Genomic DNA, 26,871 nt, shown 5'->3' on the forward strand with positions numbered 1-26,871 from the left:
TCCAAAGAGCACCTTTCGGATTTCACCGGCCATTTTTTTACAGATTTTGATTTCAAACCACTTCTCACGCATTCGGGCCCCTAAAATGCCAGGGCAGTATAACTACCCCACAAGTGACCCCATTTTGGAAAGAAGACACCCCAAGGTATTTCGTGATGGGCATAGTGAGTTCATGGAAGTTTTTATTTTTTGTCACAAGTTAGTGGAATATGAGACTTTGTAAGAAAAAAAAATAAAAAATCATCATTTTCTGCTAACTTGTGACAAAAAATAAAAAATTCTAGGAACTCGCCATGCCCCTCACGGAATACCTTGGGTGTCTTCTTTCCAAAATGGGGTCACTTGTGGGGTAGTTATACTGCCCTGGCATTCTAGGGGCCCTAATGTGTGGTAAGTAGGTAAATGACCTGTGAAATCCTAAAGGTGCTCTTTGGAATGTGGGCCCCTTTGCCCACCTAGGCTGCAAAAAAGTGTCACACATGTGGTATCGCCGTATTCAGGAGAAGTTGGGCAATGTGTTTTGGGGTGTCTTTTTACATATACTCATGCTGGGTGAGAGAAATATCTCGGCAAAAGACAACTTTTCCCATTTTTTATACAAAGTTGGCATTTGACCAAGATATTCATCTCACCCAGCATGGGTATATGTAAAATGACACCCCAAAACACATTGCCCAACTTCTCCTGAGTACAGCGATACCTGATGTGTGACACTTTTTTGCAGCCTAGATGCGCAAAGGGGCCCACATTCCTTTTATGAGGGCATTTTTAGACATTTGGATCCCAGACTTCTTCTCACGCTTTAGGGCCCCTAAAATGCCAGGGCAGTATAAATACCCCACATGTGACCCCATTTTGGAAAGAAGACACCCCAAGGTATTCAATGAGGGGCATGGCGAGTTCATAGAATTTTATTTTTTTTGGCACAAGTTAGTGGAAATTGATTTTTTATATTTTTTTCTCACAAAGTCTCCCTTTCCGCTAACTTGGGACAAAAATTTCAATCTTTCATGGACTCAATATGCCCCTCACGGAATACCTTGGGGTGTCTACTTTCCAAAATGGGGTCACATGTGGGGTATTTTCTACTGCCCTGGGATTCTAGGGGCCCTAAAGCGTGAGAAGAAGTCTGGAATATAAATGTCTAAAAATTTTTACGCATTTGGATTCCGTGAGGGGTATGGTGAGTTCATGTGAGATTTTATTTTTTGACACAAGTTAGTGGAATATGAGACTTTGTAATAAAAAAAATATATATTTCCGCTAACTTGGGCCAAAAAAATGTCTGAATGGAGCCTTACAGGTGGGGGTGATCAATGACAGGGGGGTGATCAATGACAGGGGGGTGATCAATGACAGGGGGGTGATCAGGGAGTCTATATGGGGTGATCACCCCCCTGTCATTGATCACCCCCCTATAAGGCTCCATTCAGATGTCCGTATGTGTTTTGCGGATCCGATCCATGTATCCGTGGATCCGTAAAAAACATACGGACATCTGAACTGAATGCAGCCTTACAGGGGGGTGATCAATGACAGGGGGGTAATCAATGACAGGGGGGTGATCAGGGAGTCTATATGGGGTGATCACCCCCCTGTCATTGATCACCCCCCTGTAAGGCTGCATTCAGATGTCTGTATGTGTTTTGCGGATCCGATCCATGTATCCGTAAAAAACATACGGACATCTGAATGCAGCCTTACAGGGGGGTGATCAATGACAGGGGGTGAAAAATGACAGGGGGGTGATCAGGGAGTCTATATGGGGTGATTACCCCCCTGTCATTGATCACCCCCCTGTAAGGCTGCATTCAGATGTCTGTATGTGTTTTGCGGATCCGATCCATGTATCCGTGGATCCGTAAAAAACATACGGACATCTGAATGCAGCCTTACAGGGGGGTGATCAATGACAGGGGGGTGATCAATGACAGGGGGGTGATCAGGGAGTCTATATGGGGTGATCACTCCCCTGTAAGGCTCCATTCAGATGTCCGTATGTGTTTTGCGGATCCGATCCATGTATCCGTGGAAACGTAAAAAACATACGGACATCTGAATGGTGCCTTACAGGGGAGTGATAAATGACAGGGGGGTGATCAATGACAGGGGGGTGATCAGGGAGTCTATATGGGGTGATCACCCCCATCATTGATCACCCCCCTATAAGGCTCCATTCAGACGTCCGTATGCGTTTTGCGGATCCGATCCATGTATCAGTGGATCCGTAAAAATCATACGGACCTCTGAATGGAGCCTTACAGGGGGGTGATCAATGACAGGGGGGTTGCTCAATGACAGGGGGGTGATCAGGGAGTCTATATGGAGTGATCAGGGGTGATCAGTGGTTCATAAGGGGCTAATAAGTGACAGGGGGGGGTGTAGTGTAGTGTAGTGGTGTTTGGTGCTACTTTACTGAGCTGCCTGTGTCCTCTGGTGGTCGATCCAAACAAAAGGGACCACCAGAGGACCAGGTAGCAGGTATATTAGACGCTGTTATCAAAACAGCGTCTAATATACCTGTTAGGGGTTAAAAAAATCACATCTCCAGCCTGCCAGCGAACGATCACCGCTGGCAGGCTGGAGATCCACTCGCTTACCTTCTGATCCTGTGAACGCGCGCGCCTGTGTGCGCGCGTTCACAGGAAATCTCGGCTCACGCGAGATGACGCCAATCGGCGTTAGCGTAGCCTGGGGGAGCCGCCACAATGACGCCTTTCGGCGTTACAGTTGCGGGAAGTGGTTAATTTGAGGGTATTTTCATACAAATCAGGTGAACGGTGCAGGAATTACAACAGTTTGCATATGTGCCTCCCACTTCTTAAGGGACCAAAAGTAATGGGACAATTGGCTTCTCAGCTGTTCCATGGCCAGGTGTGTGTTATTCCCTCATTATCCCAATTACAATGAGCAGATAAAAGGTCCAGAGGTCATTTCCAGTCTGCTATTTGCATTTGGAATCTGTTGCTGTCAACTCTCAAGATGAGATCCAAAGAGCTGTCGCTATCAGTGAAGCAAGCCATCATTAGGCTGAAAAATCACAACAAACCCATCAGAGAGATAGCAAAAACATTAGGCGTGGCCAAAACAACTGTTTGGAACATCCTTAAAAAGAAGGAACGCACCGGAGAGCTCAGCAACACCAAAAGACCCGGAAGACCACGGAAAACAACTGTGATGGATGACCGGAGAATTCTTTCGCTGGTGAAGAAAACACCCTTCACAACAGTTGGCCAGATCAAGAACACTCTCTAGGAGGTAGGTGTATGTGTGTCAAAGTCAACAATCAAGAGAAGACTTCACCAGAGTGAATACAGAGGGTTCACCACAAGATGTAAACCATTGGTGAGCCTCAAAAACAGGAAGGCCAGATTAGTTTGCCAAACGACATCTAAAAAAGCCTTCACAGTTGTGGAACAACATCCTATGGACAGATGAGACCAAGATCAACTTGTACCAGAGTGATGGGAAGAGAAGAGTATGGAGAAGGAAAGGAACTGCTCATGATCCTAAGCATAACACCTCATCAGTGAAGCATGGTGGTGGTAGTGTCATGGCGTGGGCATGTATGGCTGCCAATGAAACTGGTTCTCTTGTATTTATTGATGATGTGACTGCTAACAAAAGCAGCAGGATGAATTCTGAAGTGTTTCGGGCAATATTATCTGCTCATATTCAGCCAAATGCTTCAGAACTCATTGGACGGCGCTTCACAGTGCAGATGGACAATGACCCAAAACATACTGTAAAAGCAACCAAAGAGTTTTTTAAGGGAAAGAAGTGAAATGTTATGCAATGGCCAAGTCAATCACCTGACCTGAATCCGATTGAGCATGCATTTTACTTGCTGAAGACAAAACTGAAGGTAAAATGCCCCAAGAACAAGCAGGAACTGAGGACAGTTGCATTAGTGGCCTGGCAGAGCATCACCAGGGATGAAACCCAGCGTCTGGTGATGTCTATGCGTTCCAGACTTCAGGCTGTAATTGACTGCAAAGGATTTGCAACCAAGTATTAAAAAGTGAAAGTTTGCTTTATGATTATTATTCTGTCCCATTACTTTTGGCCCCTAACAAGTGGGAGGCACATATGCAAACTGTTGTAATTCCTACACCGTTCACCTGATCTGGATGTAAATACCCTCAAATTAAAGCTGACAGTCTGCAGGTAAAGCACATCTTGTTCGTTTCATTTTAAATCCATTTTGGTGGTGTATAGAGCCGAACATGTTAGATACAGTCAGGTCCATAAATATTGGGACAATTCTATCTATCTCATTTTAATGGAGTCATCTGACCCCTGATCTTACATTATTATCCATCAGAGGACCAAATGCAAACATCTGTAACAGGGCCCTTAGCTATGACGTGCCATTTATAATACTGTTCTCCCGTTGTGGCAGAGACTAAACCTACGGGGTCCTGTAAACTATTAATATTATACAGAAATGTTGGGTATCCATCATTACTGTATACATAACCTGAATTATTATAAGGATTACTGTACACATGTCCTGAATTATTTTATATATATATATTCATACACATGTCCTTAATGCTTATATAGATTACTGTATACATGTCCTGAATTATTATATGGATTACTGTATACATGTCCTGAATTATTATATGGATTACTGTATACATGTCCTGAATTATTTTTTATATATATATATATATATATATATATATATATATATATATATCTCCATACACATGTCCTTAATGCTTATATGGATTACTGTATATAAAATGCAGAAATTGATAAAATGCAGAAGTTGATATTTCAGCATCCTGTAGTTACTCACATTTAATGCTGCTGGATAAGCTTCTTGGTGCAGATGTATCGACAGCCGCTGTAACCAATGAAAAAAGAAATACGTGTTATATTATTATGCAGTCCTATATACATATTATTATGGTACAATCTGAATGTGTGGCCCTTGTACTTGCACTAATCTAATGCTACTTTTAGAAAAGCAATATTCTGAATTTTACTGTGGTGACCTACCCAAAGGATAAGCCATCAGTTGATGATCGGTGGGGAGTGTCATCATGGGATGTCCAACAATTAGCAGAACAAAGGCCACTATGACACAGCAACATTCGCACCCATGTGTATCTAGGGTTGCCAACCGGCCAGTAACTCACCGGCCAAACCAGTAATTTAGTGCCCCTGCTGGTAATTTTTTTTTCTACCAGCAATAATAATTGCCGGTATTTTCCTACATGGACTGTTACTAATGAGGGCTTCCATTGTGGACTCATTAGTGCATCCTTTACCCCCCCCCCCCCCCCCCCCCCCGCCTTTTTGTGTTAAGAAGAAAAAAAAATACTCACCTCCTCTATTTGCTCGCCCTGACTGGAAGCTCAGGACAGGACCTGCGAGACGTGATCACGCTGGAGCGCAGGTCCTGTCCTGTGCACATCCAGTCAGCAGCGAGGGTTCACCGCAGGGCGAGCAAATGGATGAGGTGAGTTTTTTGCACAGAGACGAGAAGGAGGGGCACTACTGGGGGCTCTAATGGGGGCATTACTATTACTGGGGGGCTCTAATGGGGCATTACTATTACTGGGGGGCTCTAATGGGGGCATTACTATTACTGGGGGGCTCTAATGGCGCATTACTATTACTGGGGGGCTCTAATGGGGCATTACTATTACTGGGGGGCTCTAATGGGGGCATTACTATTACTGGGGGGCTCTAATGGGGGCATTACTATTACTGGGGGCTCTAATGGGGGCATTACTATTACTGGGGGGCTCTAATGGGGCATTACTATTACTGGGGGGCTCTAATAGGGCATTTAATATTCTTGGCGGGTACTAATGGGGCATTACTATTACTGGGGGCACAGTAAATTCTGGGGGGCACTAATGAAAGCATAACTATTACTGGGGGTCATAATAGTGGCATTATTAACTATGAAGGGCAACAATGGGGGCATTATTAATTCTATGGGGCACTAATGTAGGCATTACTATTACTGGGGGCAGTAAAGGGCATTATTATTTCTGGGGGGCACTAATAGGGGCATTATTAATTCTGGGGGGCACTAATGGAGGCTATTAGTGGGGGCACTAATTGGGGCATTATTAATTCTTGGAGGCACTAATGGGGGCATTAGTGGACACTACAGCCATTATTGCCAGATCACAGTTGCTAGCTAGATTCTAGTGTGAGAGACTTTAGCTAGATAGCATACCAAGAGTGGCATTATCTGCAACTTTGCCAGCGACCATACCGCGCGATCTAGGTAAAGTGAATGGGAGCGGTGGCCGGTCATGCGTGGTGCACTCCCATTCACTTCCATGGGGACAGTGCTTGGTGGTGGCCAGATTGGAGTCCTCCAGTCACCACTTTGCAGGGATCCGTTCCTGATATAGGTGCGGGCCCAGTGGTGGGGCCCGCACCTATAAGACAATGGAGGCATATCCTTGCGATATGCCCCCATTGTCTGGGATGAGACAACCTCTTTAAAGGACCAAAATAAAGAGGACATCTATATTAGATCTGCTCAATTTTCAGGAGATCCTCATTTTAGAATGTACAGTAGGTTGTTTTCCTCACAATTCCTCCACTCTTTCAATACACTGCTTAGGCTCATACCACAAGGGATCAAACAACCCAATGATAAACCAACATCTTCCATGACTAACGACAATCTAATGTACTAAAATTAGTTTCAGGTCTGTTCCCTTGAATCGGCTATCAGCTTCAATTTGGTTTGGATAAGTTTTTTCCAAATTGAAATTGCCCTGAATTGGATAACTGAATCCGAACTCATAGCAATGACTGCCTGTGCCTGCCTAAGTAACACTCTGGCACTGACAGACTGACTCTAAGTGTGCATTCACACGTCCGTAAGTGTTTTGTGGTCGGCAAAATACCAATACAGGCCGTGTGCATTCAGCATTCTTCTGACCGCACATGGCTGGCCCTGTGATATAAATGCCTATTCTTGTCCGAGATTGCGGACAGGAATAGGACATGCTCTACTTTTTGTTGCAAGGCAGCGGGATGAAACTACGGATGCGGACAGCACACGGTGTGCTGTTCGCATCTTTTGCAGCCCCATTGAAATGAATGTGTCCGCACCCATTCTGCAAAATTGCGGAACGGATGCGGACCGAGAAATATGGTCGTGTGCATGGACCCTAACTCCTATCTCTCTCTAAAATCGATCGCTCCATCAATTTTCTGTATATCAATATCTTCTCCTCACTATGAAAAGCACTCTTTGACACTAAACTATCTGTATTCAGTGTTTTACTAGCTCTCATTTTATGACTGCCATTAGGAATGAGCGAACCCGAACTGCAAAGTTTGGGTTCGTATCGAACTTTGCGAGTTCGGGTACCTGGACCCGAACCCAGACTTTTTCACTAATGTTCGGGTTTGGGTTCGGTGTTCTGGTCATTTTATTATTTTCCGTTATAACATGGTTATAGCGGAAAATAACAGCATTCTTAGAGAGAGAATGCAAAGGAAAATGGCAATTTAGGGGTAACAAAAAAACAACAACTCACCTCATCCACTTGATTGCGCAGTGTCTTCGATCTTCTTTCAGCAGGACCTGCAAAAAGATCTGCGATGATGTCACTGCACTCACCACGTGGTGAGCGCGGTGATGTCCTCGCAGGTCCTTTGGCATCCTGCAGAATGAAGAGAGAAGGACCTGCAATGAGGTCACCGCGCTTAACTCCTTTAAGACAGAATTCAAGAGTATGGCAATTTAGGGAATACAATAAATAAATAAATCACCTCATCCACTTGATTGCGCTGCCACAGTGTCTTCTATCTTCTTTCAGCAGGACCTGCAAAAGGACCTGCTATGACATCACTGCGTTCACCACGTGGTGAGCGCGGTGACCTCATCGCAGGTCGGTCCTTCTCTCTTCATTCTGCAGGATGCCAAAGGACCTGCGATGACATCACCGCGCTCACCACATGGTGAACGCAGTGACGTCATAGCAGGTCCTTTTGCAGGTCCTGCTAAAAGAAGATTGAAGACACTGCGGCAGTGGATGAGGTGATTTTTTATTTTTTTTTATTTTATTTTTTTATTTTTTTTTATTATTCCCTAAATTACCATACTCTTGAATTCTGTCTTAAAGGAGTAATCCCATGACTAATGTGAAAAATAAAAATCAGACATCATATAGTACATGACAACCTCTTTCTAACAAAGCTAGAACCAGCCCTGTACCTCACATGGATCCAGAGATTTCTCCATTCATTGCTCTCCTAAATTGATATCAAGCTGAAAGCTCAAGGGGAGTGTCTTTTCTTCTGCAGCTAAGGGGGCGTGTCTCAGCTCTCCCTATCACAGCTGAGGAGGCAGTTGAAGGATGAAGCTGAGCATGTGCGGCCTTCTCAGGTCAAAGAAAAAAAAAAACAGCAGGTGGCGCTATACAGATACATTTTATTGAATAACTCAGCGGCTATGCAAAATTTTTAATTACATACAATTACAAAAGTATTCAGATCCAGGTGCTGGTTTGAAAACTGTACAATATTTTTCGTGGGACAACCCCTTTAACCGCCTCCGGACCGCCTAACGCAGGATCGCGTTCCGGAGGCGGCAGCTCTGCGCACAGTCACGCATATACGCGTCATCTCGCGAGACGCGAGATTTCCTGTGAACGCGCGCACACAGGCGCGCGCGTTCACAGGATCGGAAGGTAAGCGAGTGGATCTCCAGCCTGCCAGCGGCGATCGTTCGCTGGCAGGCTGGAGATGCGATTTTTTTAACCCCTAACAGGTATATTAGACGCTGTTTTGATAACAGCGTCTAATATATCTGCTACCTGGTCCTCTGGAGGTCCCTTTTGCTTGGATCGACCACCAGAGGACACAGGCAGCTCAGTAATAAGTAGCACCAAACACCACTACACTACACCCCCCCCTGTCACTTTTTAACCCCTTATTCACCCCTGATCACCCCATATAGACTCCCTGATCACCCCCCTGTCATTGATCACCCCCTTGTAAGGCTCCATTCAGACGTCCGTATGTTTTTTACAGATCCACGGATACATGGATCGGATCCGCAAAACACATACGGACGTCTGAATGGAGCCTTACAGGGGGGTGATCACCCCATATAGACTCCCTGATCACCCCCTGTCATTGATCACCCCCCTGTCATTGATCACCCCCCTGTAAGGCTCCATTCAGACGTCCGTATGTTTTTTACGGATCCACGGATACATGGATCGGATCCGCAAAACACATACAGACGTCTGAATGGAGCCTTACAGGGGGGTGATCAATGACAGGGGGGTGATCACCCCATATATACTCCCTGATCACCCCCCTGTCATTTATAACCCCCCTGTCATTGATCACCCCCCTGTAAGGCTCCATTCGTATGTTTTTTACAGATCCACGGATACATGGATCGGATCCGCAAAACACATACGGACGTCTGAATGGAGCCTTACAGGGGGGTGATCAATGACAGGGGGGTGATCACCCCATATAGACTCCCTGATCACCCCCCTGTCATTGATCACCCCCTGTCATTGATCACCCCCCTGTAAGGCTCCATTCAGACGTCTGTATGTTTTTTACAGATCCACGGATACATGGATCGGATCCACAAAACACACACGGACGTCTGAATGGAGCCTTACAGGGGGGTGATCAATGACAGGGGGGTGATCACCCCATATAGACTCCCTGATCACCCCCCGTCATTGATCACCCCCCTGTCATTGATCACCCCCCTGTAAGACTCCATTCAGACGTCTGTATGTTTTTTACAGATCCACGGATGCATGGATCGGATCCGCAAAACACATACGGACATCTGAATGGAGCCTTACAGGGGGGTGATCAATGACAGGGGGGTGATCACCCCATATAGACTCCCTGATCACCCCCCTGTCAGTGATCACCCCCATGTCATTGATCACCCCCCTGTAAGGCTCCATTCAGACGTCCGTATGTTTTTTACAGATCCACGGATACATGGATCGGATCCGCAAAACACATACGGACGTCTGAATGGAGCCTTACAGGGGGGTGACAAATGACAGGGGAGTGATCACCCCATATAGACTCCCTGATCACCCCCCTGTCATTGATCACCCCCCTGTCATTGATCACCCCCCTGTAAGGCTCCATTCAGACATCCGTATGTGTTTTGCGGATCCGATCCATGTATCCGTGGATCTGTAAAAAACATACGGACGTCTGAATGGAGCCTTACAGGGGGGTGATAAATGACAGGGGGTGATCACCCCATATAGACTCCCTGATCACCCCCCTGTCATTGATCACCCCCCTGTCATTGATCACCCCCCTGTAAGGCTCCATTCAGACATTTTTTTGGCCCAAGTTAGCGGAAATTTTTATTTTTATTTTTTTTCTTACAAAGTCTCATATTCCACTAACTTGTGTCAAAAAATAAAATCTCACATGAACTCACCATACCCCTCACGGAATCAAAATGCGTAATTTTTTTTAGACATTTATATTCCAGACTTCTTCTCACGCTTTAGGGCCCCTAAAATGCCAGGGCAGTATAAATACCCCACATGTGACCCCATTTCGGAAAGAAGACACCCCAAGGTATTCCGTGAGGGGCATATTGAGTCCATGAAAGATTGAAATTTTTGTCCCAAGTTAGCGGAAAGGGAGACTTTGTGAGAAAAAAAAATAAAAATATCAATTTCCGCTAACTTGTGCCAAAAAAAAAAAATTCTATGAATTCGCCATGCCCCTCATTGAATACCTTGGGGAGTCTTCTTTCCAAAATGGGGTCACATGTGGGGTATTTATACTGCCCTGGCATTTTAGGGGCCCTAAAGCGTGAGAAGAAGTCTGGGATCCAAATGTCTAAAAATGCCCTCATAAAAGGAATTTGGGCCCCTTTGCGCATCTAGGCTGCAAAAAAGTGTCACACATGTGGTATTGCCGTACTCAGGAGAAGTTGGGGAATGTGTTTTGGGGTGTCATTTTACATATACCCATGCTGGGTGAGAGAAATATCTTGGCAAAAGACAACTTTTCCCATTTTTTGTTATACAAAGTTGGCATTTGACCAAGATATTTATCTCACCCAGCATGGGTATATGTAAAATGACACCCCAAAACACATTGCCCAACTTCTCCTGAGTACGGCAATACCACATGTGTGACACTTTTTTGCAGCCTAGGTGGGCAAAGGGGCCCACATTCCAAAGAGCACCTTTAGGATTTCACAGGTCATTTTTTTACACATTTTGATTTCAAACTACTTACCACACATTAGGGCCCCTAGAATGCCAGGACAGTATAACTACCCCACAAGTGACCCCATTTTGGAAAGAAGACACCCCAAGGTATTCCGTGAGGGGCATGGTGAGTTCCTAGCATTTTATATTTTTTGTCACAAGTTAGCGGAAAATGATGATTTTTTTTTTTATTACAAAGTCTCATATTCCACTAACTTAGGACAAAATATAATAACTTCCATGAACTCACTATGCCCATCACGAAATACCTTGGGGTGTCTTCTTTCCAAAATGGGGTCACTTGTGGGGTAGTTATACTGCCCTGGCATTCTAGGGGCCCTAATGTGTGGCAAGTAGTTTGAAATGAAAATGTGTAAAAAATGACCTGTGAAATCCTAAAGGTGCTCTTTGGAATGTGGGCCCCTTTGCCCACCTAGGCTGCAAAAAAGTGTCACACATGTGGTATTCCCGTACTCAGGAGAAGTTGGGCAATGTGTTTTGGGGTGTCATTTTACATATACCCATGGTGGGTGAGATAAATATCTTGGTCAAATGCCAACTTTGTATAAAAAAATGGGAAAAGTTGTCTTTTGCCAAGATATTTCTCTCACCCAGCATGGGTATATGTAAAATGACACCCCAAAACACATTCCCCAACTTATCCTGAGTACGGCACTACCACATGTGTGACACTTTTTTGCAGCCTAGGTGGGCAAAGGGGCCAACATTCCAAAGAGCACCTTTCGGATTTCACCGGCCATTTTTTACAGATTTTGATTTCAAACTACTTCGCACGCATTTGGGCCCCTAAAATGCCAGGGCAGTATAACTACCCCACAAGTGACCCCATTTTGGAAAGAAGACACCCCAAGGTATTTCGTGATGGGCATAGTGAGTTCATGGAAGTTTTTATTTTTTGTCACAAGTTAGTGGAATATGAGACTTTGTAAGAAAAAAAAAATAAATCATTTTCCGCTAACTTGTGACAAAAAATAAAAAGTTCTATGAACTCACTATGCCCATCAGCGAATACCTTAGGGTGTCTACTTTCCGAAATGGGGTCATTTGTGGGGTGTTTGTACTGTCTGGGCATTGTAAAACCTCAGGAAACATGACAGGTGCTCAGAAAGTCAGAGCTGCTTCAAAAAGCGGAAATTCACATTTTTGTACCATAGTTTGTAAACGCTATAACTTTTACCCAAACCATTTTTTTTTTTTACCCAAACATTTTTTTTTTATCAAAGACATGTAGAACAATAAATTTAGAGAAAAATTTATATATGGATGTTGTTTTTTTTGCAAAATTTTACAACTGAAAGTGAAAAATGTCATTTTTTTGCAAAAAAAATTTCGTTCAATTTCGATTAATAACAAAAAAAGTAAAAATGTCAGCAGCAATGAAATACCACCAAATGAAAGCTCTATTAGTGAGAAGAAAAGGAGGTACAATTCATTTGGGTGGTAAATTGCATGACCGAGCAATAAACGGTGAGTAGTAGAGTAGTGCAGAAGTGTAAAAAGTGGCCTGGTCATTAAGGGTGTTTAAGCTAAGGGGGCTGAGGTGGTTAAGAATGCTATTATTTTCCGTTATAACGGAAAATAATAAAGTGAAGTTCAAGTCCCCATTGACTTCAATGGGGTCCGGGTTCGGGGTCAAGTTCGGGTCCCGAACCCGAACTTTGACCTGAAGTTCAGCCGAACCCGAAATTCCACGGCTTCGCTCTTCCATAACTGCCAGCTTGTCTCCTATGTATATCTCCATAGGGCAGCAGCATTTCCTGGTTGGATTGTTTTATAGTGGCTATAACTCATCCTTGACTTACACCTTTAGTCCCTCATAATTGGATGTGCTAGAGGGAGGGCTGCTGGACCACCATTTGAGGTCAAATGATCTGTCTTCTGATCTGTAAAATACAATTTTGAGCGATTCATGCGGGACAAATCCCAACTATTCAGATTTTTAAAATATGAAACCTTTGCTAAATTCATAAGTAATCCGATTTATGCCGAATCAATTCACTCCTCTCTACCCATGACCATTTAGGTTGTTAAAGGAAAACAGCTTCTTACTAGCAGAATCCCTCAGACAATAAACTGGTCACAGGTCGTCCCATTGCTGAGACCCTCAGTAATCACCTGTAACCAGCAGAGGAACCTGGCAGCTAGTTCTCTATTTCCCTACAGTGCCCCCACAGGGGAAAATAAGAATTACACATTTCAAATTGACAATAACAAGATGCAAAGCAGATCAGAAAGGATTAATGTGTCGCATATTAATTAAACCTACGTGTTGCTATAAGAGAGCAAATTATTAAAAAGGAATTGTTAAATCCTCATTTGCATAATCCCCAAGGTACAAAAAAAACAACAAATCCTATTATTAAAAGCACAGAGGGGCAGATTAAATGCAGAAATACAAGGAGTATTCAAAGCAGAACAGGAACAGGACGTCTGGAGTTGCAATAAACCTCATCACAAAGTATGAACTTTAATAGAAAAAAATTCAGAAGTGCACAAAAAAGTACAGGAGGAAATCTTCTGTTAATTCTGCATAAATCAATAAACAGTGTTGCAAAATTCATTAAAGGCGTTCATCACATCAAGGCAAAACTAAAGTCTATATTTCTTGTGCATAGTACATGGTGGAATGGCCAGCCAACTCCTGGTTAGTGTTGAGCGCGAATATTCGAATTGCGAATTTTTTTCTCGAATATCGCAATTTCGAGATTTCGCGAATATTTAGAATATCGTTCTATATATTCGCGAAATAGAATATTCGTTTTTTTTCTTTTTTTTTTTATTATATTTTTTTCTTTCCCACTTCCCTAAAGTTGTTCTTACCTGTCCTTTGGATTCCTGGCTTCCTGGCTGCTCCAGTCAGTGGCGCTTTCAACTTACTGCTATATTCCATATTAGCTAAATTACAATCTAATCTATATGTGTATTTTACGAAATTTCGCAATAGTCGCAATTGCGATGCGAGTAATATAACACGAAATATTCGCATGAAGATTTCAACTTAGCACTGCTATACTCCATATTCTAGCCTAATATGGAATATAGCTGTGCTAAGTTAGCACTGCTATATTCCATATTAGGCTAGAATATGGAGTATAGCTGTGCTAAGTTGAAATCTTCATGCGAATATTTCGTGTTATATTAGTCGCATCGCAATTTCGACTTTTTCAAATGTTCTTAATATTGCTCTAACTTCGTCTTTTAGAAATTTCGTAATATTGCTCTAACTTCGTCTCTTAGAATATTACGAATATTCTAAAAGACGAAGTTAGAGCAATATTACGAAATTTCGTAAAATACACATATAGATTGTAATTTAGCTAATATAGTGCTATAATCCCTTTTTTTTCCTGTAATTTTTTTTGCCTCTTCTGAACTTAAGTTTTGTAAAATATGTACACTATTAAAAATTATTACTATAGCAGTATATTAGCTTAAATACAATCTATGTGTATTTTACGAAATTTCGTAATATTGCTCTAACTTCATCTTTTAGAATATTACGAATATTCTAAAAGACGAAGTTAGAGCAATATTAAGAACATTTGCAAAAGTCGAAATTGCGATGCGAGTAATATAACACGAAATAGTCGCATGAAGATTTCAATTTAGCACAGCTATATTCCATATTCTAGCCTAATATGGAATATAGCAGTGCTAACTTAACACAGCTATATTCCATATTAGGCTAGAATATGGAATATAGCAGTGCTAAGTTTAAATCTTCATGCGACTATTTCGTGTTATATTACTCGCATCGCAATTTCGACTTTTGCAAATGTTCTTAATATTGCTCTAACTTCGTCTTTTAGAATATTCGTAATATTCTAAGAGACGAAGTTAGAGCAATATTACGAAATTTCGTAATATACACATATTAGCCTAGCCATAGTCATTAGCATAGGAACGTTGCCTTATACTATCAAGATAAATTTTCGCAATATGCGAAAAATAATTTCGCGATAATTGGAATAATTGCGAATATTCGATTTCGACGAATATAACACGAATATTCATGCGAATATTCGCGAAATATCGCGAAACCGAATATGGCACCTCCCGCTCATCACTACTCCTGGTGCCCCTAACAGTCACTGCGTAAACTTCTACTGACAAAGTGTCACGGGATACGTTCTCCGACTCTGGCTGACACTATGACATTGGCTGACCTGATGAACTTTTATTAACTCTTCTGGGAGAGAGATGGAAAAAAAAAAAAACAGCAATACTGCCACAGAGATTTTTACGTTATAAATTATACTGTGTTCATTTTTCAGTATAAATAACATAATATCTTTATTCTCAGGGTCAATACGATTACAGCGATAAAAAAAATTGTATTTGTTATGTTTTACTACTTTTGTGCAATAAAACCCCTTTTTCTAACAGGAAGAAAATTTTTGCATCGCTGCTTCCCAGAATGAAAACTGGAAATTTTTAAGGATTTTAGGATTTTTAAAGTATAGTGATAAAGAAGAAAAAAAAGACACTTTCGTTTTTGTTTTTTTTTAAATTTAAACATAATCAACATGATTTAAATGTGCTGTCTAGTTTAAAAAAAAAAAATTTCATGTACTCTGTTAAAGGGGTCCTCCAGTAATTTCTACAAATCCATAATTTGTAAAGACCAGAGAAAGGAAGATGTTTTACATATTACTTACCCATTCCTCGCTTCAGCATTGCTGCTGTCTCCACAAGGCCACAGGCTCTTTCGCCTAGGTCCTGACTGGATGTGGCCACTTCTTTTTCTGTTCAGCTTCATTTACTGTAATGCAGTTGAACAGAAAAAGAAGTGGCCACATCCAGTCGAGACCCGGGCAAAAGAGCCTGCAGGCCTGTGCAAGAGCACAAGGATGGCAGCAATGCCAGGATGAAGGAAGGGGTAAGTACTATGTAAAACATCTTCCTTCCACGGGTTATTACTAACTGCAAATTAGAAGAAATTAACATTTCATTTCCTTTATAGAATTTGAGTAAATTCAGGATCCTCATTGCAAGAATGGAGAGCTGTTAAAAAGAGTGGCTAAAAGAAGTCATCATAGCGGTCTGGTCCAAACGGAGAAGATGAAGAAAGAGAAAGTCTATATCACAGAAGACGTCACTGGATGCAAGAGGTATGTACTGTAATGCTGTATTCTCCTGTATGATCAGGCAGCATGCTGAAGGTAGGGCTGAAGGGTCTCCTCAGCCCCCTCCTCCTTATCTTCGTTTCAATAGTTTTTATTGATTTTAGCAATATGTATAACATAACATAAAGCATCGGGCATTCCCGATGTTCAAACAATACATACTAACAAAGAAAATTACTTCTACAAAGAGAACAGTATGCAGTACAAGTATAAGAAATGCCTGTTGTTAGCCGATATTATTATTGTGTTGAGAAGTGTGGCCGCCTATGTTTTATTCTGACCAATGGCCTTTGCAAGTCGTCTATATAGGTAGTCCTGACCTTCTAGTAAGGTAAAAAATTATTTAATCCATCTAGTTGGCGTAGCTAAGGAGTCTCTAAAATTGAGTACTATTTGGGGAGCACGACCAAGGCTTCCAATTATGGAAGAATTTGTCATATCCCTCTCCCCCTAAAGCTATGATTCTCTCATATGAATATGTGGTATTAAGTGAGGTTATCAATTCGGATATGTCCGGTATGTCTGGGGTCTTCCACCTTCTCAACAATAATAATTTTGCTGACACACAGAAGATACAGATTAATGCCCTTAAGCGTGAAGGAAGTGAATCCACTCCTATTGCCAGCAGGGCCAATTGCGGTGACCATATAATCCCATTGGGCGCAATTTTAACTAACAATTCCCTGCAGTTAGCCCAATATAATTGAATCTTAGGACACTGCCACAGTATGTGGAAGAGGGTTCCTCTACATCCGCAGCCTCTCCAACATCTATCAGATACTGAGTCATACATAAGTGCCAGTTTGTCAGGTGTGTGATACCATCTTAATATGGTTTTAATCGCTGATTCTACATGGGAAACACATTTCAAATGCTTGTGCACCATCTTGAAGGCCTGCAGCCATTCCGTTTCAGAAATAGACAAATTCAAGTCCTTTTCCCACGCCACCATCAGGTATGAGCGTTTAAAGGCCCCTGGGTGAAGGATGGAATTATAAAGGGATTTCAAACCTTTCAAATTTCCTGAAATATACAATTTTGCTAATTTGTCCATTCTTATTCCGGATGGCCGCAGGTCCTGTAACAGATGCCGTATCTGGAGATATTTGAAAAATTCCCTGCTGGGGATGGAGAAATTCTCTCCAATCCACTGGAAAGGCCGTAGAACCCCCTGATTTAACAAGTCTCCCACTTTATAAATGTCAGCTGAAGCCCAATTTGATAGATCTGTTTGAGGAAGCAGAGCCTGAATAAAAGAGAAGGGGAGGGATGCAATTGTAGGAGGAGTGTCTGCTTCTGCCAATTTGTGGTATACTGTCCACGCTTTCAATGATGCTCGCACTGTCGGGCCTAGATTTTTGGGAACAGGGATCTTCCAAAAAGGCAAATTTAACAACCCCTCTAAAGAGTGTGGGGCAGATTGAGATGATTCAAGCTGGACCCAGGGCAGCTCCTGGGATGGTTGTGTCCATCCCTTCAACATGGAAACCAAAGATGTTATATAGTACATTTTTAAATCTGGCAACGCTAGACCCCCCTGTGGCGTTCTCTAGTCATAATGTCTCGGGCTATCCTGGGGTGTTTTTTATCCCATATATAATTAGAAAGGAGTGAATGAGCACGAGAGAAAAACTTTTCTGGGATGACTATTGGCAAAGTGCGATACAAATATAAAAACTTGGGAAGAGTGAACATTTTAAATGAAGCTATCTTCCCCATCCATGAAGTATCAAATTTAGCAAATTCTGCGAGCTCTTTTTCCGTGGAAAGCAGTAATGCGTCATAATTCTGCTTATATAGCTGGCTCTGGGAGGAGGACATATTCACCCCTAAATATTTGATGCTATCAAGCCGCTAATCAAAGTTCCACTTGCTACGGAGATTCATTACCTGCTGTTCTGACATGTGGATAGGTAAGGCTTGTGTCTTTGAAGAGTTTAGATGGTAATAGGAGAGATCGCCATAAATGGTGATTTGGGCCATAACCTCCTCTAAAGAGTCCATGGGTTTGGCTAGAGTCAGACATACGTCATCTGCATAAAGTGAAATGACATGAGGGCACCCTCCTATGTTAATCCCTGCTATCCGGGGGTTTTGTCTTATCGCCTGGGCCAATGGTTCCATGGCTATTATAAAAATGAGTGGGGAAAGAGGGCATCCCTGTCGAGTTCCATTTGTAAGCTCGAATACTTCCGACAAGGCTCCGTTTACAAATGTCCTAGCTGTGGGGTTACTGTAAAGTGCTTTAATGGCTGTGAGTATATGTCCTGTAAATCCTAATTTTCCAAGAACTGAAAAAGCAAAGGTCCAGCGGAGCCTATCAAAGGCCTTTTCTGCGTCTAATGCTAGGGCTAGTGTGGGGATTTTATTTTTGTGGACGTGGTGTAAGATACCCAAAAGGCGTCTTGTATTGTAATAAGTCTGCCGGGATGGGACAAATCCAGCTTGGTCTACATGTATGATAGAGGGGAGAATTTTTGCTATACGTGTGGCCAATAGTTTCGCATAAATTTTTACGTCTTGGTTTAGCAAGGATATGGGTCTAAAATTTTGGGGTCTATCTGGCTCTTTACCCGGTTTGGGAAGTGTAATTATCAGGGCCTGTAAGTTTTCAACTGGTAGGGAACCTTGGGACATAGCTGTTTGGCAGAAATCTTTTAAAAATGGGCTTAAGGTCTGTTTAAACTGCTTATAGTAGTGACTAGCAAAGCCATCCGGGCCAGGTGCTTTATCTCTCGGAAGAGAGGCAATCACTGCTTCCACCTCTTTAGTTTCAATAGGGGAATTGAGACCTAGAAGCTGGGAACTGTTCAGTGTAGGTAAATGCAGAGATTGGAGATAACTATAAATTTTTTCATTAAGCTCACTTGGTGTAGGGTGGGTATTGTGTAAATTATACAGATCTTCATAGTACGCTTTAAAACCATTAGCTATATCTACCGGTGAATGGACTTTCTCCTGAGAGTGAGGGTGGAATATGTGTGGGACTCTGCTCTTTGTATGGCGAGCTTTAAGTCTCGATGCCAGTAGCTTACCTGCCTTATTATCTTGTGAGTAATAAGTCGCTTTTGACTTGCGGTGCGTTTTTTCATAGGAAGAAAGCATATACCCTCTCAACTACTGCCTGAGGCGTCTAATCTCCTCCGCTAAAAGTGGAGTGGGGTTCGCTTTGTTGTTTGTTTCTACTTGTTGTAATTGGGATAAAATTTTGGCTTCTATACGTTTTTTCCTTATCGCCCCTTGCTGTATAAAGGACCCTCTGACACAAGCCTTGTGGGCGTTCCACAAGTTCACTGGGTCGGTGTCTGAAGAATTATTGAACTGGAAGAAATCTTGTATAGTGGTCTCTATTTTTGACCTATACTGGGGATCAGACAATATAAAAGGACTGCTTCTCCATATGTATGCTTGATGGGAGCTAGCTTTTTCTGAAATTGACAAGGTGATAGCAGCATGGTCAGACCATTTGATAGTTTCTATGGAGGAGGCTTGCGCATGTGGGAGAAGTGTTCTATCCACAAGGAACATGTCAATTCTGGAATACACATTATGAACTCCAGAATGAAATGTAAAATCTCTAGCAGAAGCGTGGTGGATACGCCAAACATCATACAATTCCTCCTTCCAAAAAGTATCAGCCAGGGAGGGGATGATCCTTGTTGGGGATGAGGAGGTGTCAGCTGATGGGTCAGAGGTCAGGTTGAAGTCCCCGCAAATCACCAACCTTCCTTGCTGATTTTTTTTTACCAGCTTCAATACCTTGTGAAAGAAAGGTAGTTGGCCTTGGTTAGGTGCATATATAGACACTATTGTAAATGTGATATTATTCAGAGTACAAATCAAAATGACATAACGTCCCATGGGATCTGTATAGTCAGCTATATGTGTGAATGCCACTGTATTTTTAACGGCTATCATGACCCCTCTAGATTTTGAGTGAAAGTGCGATTGGAAAATATGGGGAAACTGCGGATGCCTCAACCTAAAAGCATCCAGTTGAAGCATATGCGTCTCCTGTACTCCCAAGACATCACATTTCAACCCCTTTGATTCTTTCCACAAATGTGCTCTGCGCATAGGACTATTTAAACCATTGGCATTCAGACTAGCAAAGGTTATTACCATTGTAAATCAGAATAAACAGCATTTTCTCAATGATAGGTATTAAGTGAGATATCAGACACAGAACGTCTCCCAGCAAGGACGCCTGCGTCACCTGAACATAGGCAGCACAGTTAGGTACAGGCATTACTAGAACTGTTAAGGATTGTAGCCCCCAAAAAAGTAGGAGGTAAGGCAGTGAGAACAAACCAACAAAAAACATGATGAACCTGAATAAGGCTCAATATACAGTGTGGGGTAAATGTCCTGTCTGAAACCTAGGGAACAAAAGGTTAGGTTAGGGTGACAGAACTCGTACCAACGTATAACACCGAAAGGCGAGGTATATTCGCCTAGAGTAAGACAAAAAGAACTCAGCGAACTCTTGACCAGTCTTTACGGACTTTAACAGGAACTTGGTGCTGCGCCACCTCCATGTCGGCTGCAGATATGTTCCATCTCTGTAGGAGCGCCAGACCTTCTTCCAGGGATTTAGCTGCGTGGAAAGTCCCTCCGTGATGAATCAATAAGCGTATAGGGAAGCCCCAGCGGTATGGTATATCTGCGCTTCTAAGGGCTGACGTAACCGGTAAAAAGGCTCTTCTTAACCGCAGTGTGGCTGCAGATAGATCTGCAAACAGGAGAATTTTGTGATATGGTGCAGGGAGGCCACCATTTTTCCTCGCAGTTGCCAGCAGTTGCTCTTTTATCTTGAAAAAATGCACCCTGGCCAAAACATCCCGAGGCACCGATTCCTCCAGGTGGCGTGGTCTAGGTATACGGTGCGCCCTATCAATTTCCAAATCCGTGTCATGGCAATCTGGTAGTACCACTTTTAGAAGGGACCTCACAAATTCAGGGATGTCCTTAGGAGCCACCGATTCTGGAATTCCTCTCAACTTTATATTGTTGCGCCTGCTCCTATCTTCAAGGTCGGCCATTTTGGCCTTGATGTTTTCCACTTCTGCCTCTAGCTCTGTATGTGCGTCAATAAGGGCATTATGTGAGGCTGCAAAGTCCCCAAACTTATTTTCAAGGTGATCCGTCCGGGCCCCTAGATCCTCTATGTCAGAGCGCAAGGGCGCTATAATGGCCTTTATATCAAGCAGCATGGATCGCCGCTGTAAAATTAGCATATCTCTCATGGCTGTGTCAGTGAGAGTTGTGTTAGACACCGACAGTGCTTGCAGCGCTGTTTCCCCATCTTCATCTGGGGTTGCTTGGGTGAGACTAGCATCCCCTTTTGAGGGTATATTTGTAGCCACTAGATGGGTCTGCTTTGGTGTCAAGTCCCGGTGAGAAGAGGGAGAAGTGGAGGGAAGCTCCCCCAGTATGTTGCTGGATAAGGGGTTATCGCTCACCTGGCTATGTGTGCCATCCAGGCCCGGGGAGTTCACCGGTGCACTATCGGTAATCGTGCCTTCTTCTCCCCGATCTAGTTGAGCATGGAGCGCTGAATCCGACAGAGATCTCCGTTTGCCTGCGGCTGGGGGAGTCAGCGACAGGTCTGATGCCGCCGCGCGCCCGCCTGGGGAGACTGCTTCTCTGCCGGCGCCATCTTGAATTTCTCCGGCGTCTCTGGAGAAGTAGAATTTGGTGAGTTTGGGCTGCTTGGCCGCTTTTTTCCTTCGTCCTGTCATGTCTAGCAAAGATCCCCTCACTCTTCAAGTGTAGCAGGGTATCTCAAAGCTTTGAAATCGTCGCTTTATTCGGTGCTGGCACGGGAGCTCAAACTCTATGCACCCATCCACCTAGGCAGCCAGACCACGCCCCCCCCTCCTCCTTATCTTAATTAGACACGACCGGAGGAGAAAGACTAGGAGGAGGAGAAGGACAGAACGTTAGAGGCAGCTTCTGGGGAGGTATTTTGTGCTGCTGGGTCAGTCATTTGTGCTACATTTAGGTATTTGGTGTATTACCGTATTTTTCGTCCTATAAGATGCACATTTTTTCCCCTCAAAGTGGGGGGTGGGGAATGTCAGTGCGTCTTATGGGGCGAATACTAATGAGCACTTCCATTATAGAAGCACTCATTAGTACAGGAGGACCAGGATGTGGTGAATGCAGCACTGCCTGGGCTCTGTACTCACCGTTTCCTGATCTTCTCCTGTTGAACTCTACACGTTGTGCTGTGACCTGCGCACCGCATAAAGACATTGGCGCTCTGTTATCTCATGCTGTACTGTTATAGCACAGTGTGGCAGGAAGAGCGTTGGACCTCAGGAGCGGCGGCGTCCGGTGCAGGACAGGTAAGTTGATTATTTTTTTTTGTCTGCCCTGAGGTCTGATTAACATGGGGGTCTGCTCTGAGGTCTGAATGGGGGTCTTATTTATATTGGGGCTCTGATCTCAGATCTAATTGGGGGGGGTCATTTTCACATTGGGGGTCTGATCTGAGGTTTCATTAACATTGGGGGTTTGATTGGGGCTCTAAGCTGGGATCTGATTAACATTGGGGGTCTGATTGGTGGTCTGATCTAATGAAAAATATTTTTTTTTCCTATTTTCCTCCTCTAAAACCTAGGTGTGTTCTATGGACAGATGCATCTTATAAGGTAAAAAAAACGGTATCTTTTGCTGTATTTTAAATCATATTAATGAGGCAGGAGATGAGAGGGACTTGTTCTCCAGAGCTTACAATAAAAAGATCATAAATTAGTAAAACCACAAGTCACAAAACCATAAATCATATCTGAACACACACATCGTTCACCTCCAGTTAGTGATTTCAGCAATTGTTCTCCTGAGTGCACTAGTTACTTCATCCAGTCACATAAAACAAAAATGAAACTTTGAGTTGACATTGTGTCTGGGGTATTCAAGACTAGTAGAATCAAAGGAAGAAGATCCAGTGCACATCAAAACAACAAGAGCCTAAATATATTATCAGATTCAGATGAGAGGAAGAAGCTACTTTGTATTCAGTTTCTGATTCATTATCATTCCATCCTACCTCCCCATAACATCCAATGAATATCCACGTATTCTTTAAAAATACGTGCTTCCTTATATAAAGAAACTTTCATACCAAAACATGGAGACAAGCAATATTTGTTGTCCAAAGCATTAAAAATGAAAAATTAAACATTTCCTCATAAAACATCCTATTGTGTTATGTTTATAACTCATACGAAAATCTAGGTGTTTCCATGGCAACAGATTACAAACTAAACCTGTGTAGTCAGATCTTACTGGCATATTGTCATACATGTATAACCTACTTCCTGCTAGCCTAACCAAATGTAGGTTAGCAAAAAGTAGGGCAATGGAATGTCACCGCAGGAATAAACTTACACAAGTGCTAAGGAAATACTGTGGTAACACTCAGGAACCACAGCCAGCAAACTCGGAAACTGCTACCATTCTTTCTTAACCCCTCCAGTTAGTAAGGCTAAGGCTACCCCCAGGTTCTTCACCAGAGCTCACTGCAGGGTTGAATGGACTTGGATGCTAAGGACCCTGGTTAAATCTGTGGAATAAGGTAGCAGGAAACTGGTGTGAGCTTGCTAGAAGCAGACCTTTTAGAATGACTTGGGTGCGTAGTAGACAAGCAATGTCAGAACAAGGAGAGACAGAACCCAAACAGCAGATGAGGGGTTAATCCAGAAACTAGCCACAGGACAATAAGTAGAAGTCAATATAGCAGAGAATGAGTTATTCCAAAAACAAGCCATGTTCAGAATACTAGGACAATCAAAAGAAGAAAATTCATCAGATGGGGTTAATCCAGAAAACAAGCCACGATCGGTACACAGAGGGAAAACAAGCAAGTCTACAGTTCAGTTTCCAAAGACTCTGCATCCTTTTGCCCTCTATAATAGCTCTTGATCAAGTGGGCTTTGTCCCCCATAGGGAAGGGATGGATAACATACATAGAGCGCTCTAATTAATTTTCTTTGCACGAAAATCTTCTACCCCCATAGTCCTTCATGGCACAGATGCCGAGAAGGCATTTGATTGCTTTGACTGATCCTTTATTAAAAGTGCCTTACAAGTTTTTGATATTCCTCAACAGTTCATTAATGCAATCTTTACGATGTGTAGAAGGCATCTGCCATGGTTCTTGTTAATGACTCTCCGTCTCCATCATTTCCCATTTCCTTCTGTTTGTACTCACTAAGGAAACCTAATTCCCCCTGCCTAGCTCGGGGATTGGACGCTGAGCCAGGAACCTGATTGCCTTAGATTGGCTTCCAGCCTCACTGATAGGTCGACCAGCTAGGGGCTTGACTAGTCGGCATGTAACCCTCCCAGCATAGCCATGTGTAGAATTTTGGCTGGGTAAACTGGGTTTGTTTGTAGTCTATTACTATGGAGATACGCAGGTTTGCATAGAAGCTGCAGGCACAAAACAATAGGATATTTTCATGATTTCAGATGTATTTGGTTGAAAAGGTGAACACAGCTAATGTTGAGCGGCATAGGCAATATTCAAATTTGCAATATTTCACAAATTTTTAGCTGAATATTCGCCAAAAAGTCTTGATTGCAAAAATTGGCAATGTAATATGCACTTATTGCATGCGCAATTTCATTACCTTTAACAAACAATCACACAAAAGCTACATGCCAACAGCCTATCTATGAGACAGGTACAGTCAGCATACCTTACAATGACAGCCTTGTACACTATGATACATTAAAAACCAGCAATCATCTGACTGAGAGCCAGTAAGTCTCCAAGTGGCTTGACTTTTAAAGGATGGCTTGGGGGACCTGTGCACCTAGATCATTATCATTAGAGTGATAAAAATAGCAATTTTTTTTTGGATGCCAGCGAACTCTTCTCTCACTGCTTAGGAGGGCTGCAGAAAAATTTTCAGTTTTCTAATTGTCCTAACATTTATATTCAATAACCTTTCTATACAGTTTTGTCATGTAAACTCATTTACATAAACATGGGCATATGGGAAAGACATGCAAATAGTGTTTCAGCTGAAAAACAAGGCAGATTCTCCTAATTTGCATGTCTTTCCCATATTCCCATGTTTATGTAAATGAGTTTACATGACACAACAGTATAGAAAGGTTATTGAATATAAATGTTAGGACAATTAGAAAACTGAAAATGTTTACGCAGCCCTCCTAAGCAGTGAGAGAAGAGTTAGCTGGCATCCCAAATTTTTTACAATTTTTGTCACCCTAATGATGATAATCTAGGTGCGCAGGTCCCACAAGCCATCTAACAAAAATCAAGCAACTTGAGTCAGATGAGAGCTTGTCTTGAATGTCTCATGGTGCACACTGCTGCCATTGTAAGGTATGCTAACGGTACCTGTCTCATGGATAGGTTACAGCCTGTAAGAAGGTACCTGAAATCATTGTGGATGGAAGGTATGCATTACCGGGGTTCCTGACCTTGGTGAAGTAAGAGCTGGTATTTTATGTGTCAGCAGCAGCTGCTATTGACACTGTGAGATTTAGCATGGCTGTCATAGCTGATCTGGGATGGCTCTTACTGGGAGTAGTCAAAGTGCTGGGTGGGTGACTATGTTCCAGTCTGGGCTATGCCAGGCATAAATACCAGCCAGCACTGCCAGGTGTGGTGAATTTACCTCCCTCTGACAGTGTAGCTCAGCAGTCTGTGTGCTGTGAACTGAGGGCTGTGCTGGGAATCGAGCATTGAGCCGGGCTGGAGGACTCGGGCCCCTCTAAAGGCAAACAGGCCGCCTATGGACTTGATGAGGCTGAACTGCTAACAGGGTTTGCATTTTTGGGTATAGTTGTATATCGTACATCCAACCAGCTGTATTTTAACCCATGCCCCACGGCAAAATGGAGGCTGTTGTGAAGGCCTTCATGGAGGCTAATTTGCAGCAGTGGGAGACCAACCTGCACCAATGGGAGGCTAATAAGCAACAGCAAGAGACAGCAGGAGCAACCCCAAGCGTCCACGATGCCTGGAAAGCAGTCCGTGCAGTGATCCCTAAGATGACACCCGCAGACAATATCGAAACCTACCTGGCGATGTACAAGAAAGTGGCCACCAGGGAAAGGCTGCCCCGAGACCAGTGGGCTGAGGTCGTCGCTCCTTTCCTGGCATCAGAGTCCCAGCGGATGTATTTCGACTTGCCGACGATCAAGCGGCCGACTACCCGAAGGTAAAGGGTGAGCTTTTGGCAAGACTGGGGGTGAATGTGTTGGTCTGTGGGGGTTTAAGCCAGCTGAGCTTGCAAGACCCCAGTATTATGACTTACTCCACCTTTTGCAAAAGTGGCTACAGCCTGATGTGCTGAGTCCCACAGCTATGCTGGATAGACTATTGGCTGACATATTCTGGAGGGCGCTGCCACCCCCTCTCCAGAACTGGATTGGCCAGGTATCTCCTGGACATGCCCTGGAAATGGTGGACTTGGTGGAACACTATGAGGCCACCAAGAATCTCAAAGGGGGTTCTTTTG

General features: G+C 43.1%; 1 protein-coding gene across 1 annotated transcript in view; it reads right to left on the minus strand.

Moving 5' to 3' along the window:
- Positions 1-26,871, minus strand: part of LOC120997516 (spermatogenesis-associated protein 7 homolog) — a 305,575-nt gene that overhangs the window by 174,487 nt on the left and 104,217 nt on the right. Inside the window, exon 4 of the mRNA XM_040427597.1 lies at positions 4,808-4,855. Within this exon, the coding sequence (XP_040283531.1) occupies positions 4,808-4,855 (48 nt within the window). The remainder of the gene's footprint in view (positions 1-4,807; positions 4,856-26,871) is intronic.

This window comes from Bufo bufo, chromosome 4 (assembly GCF_905171765.1).
Source record: "Bufo bufo chromosome 4, aBufBuf1.1, whole genome shotgun sequence".
NCBI classification, from domain to species: Eukaryota; Metazoa; Chordata; class Amphibia; order Anura; family Bufonidae; genus Bufo; species Bufo bufo.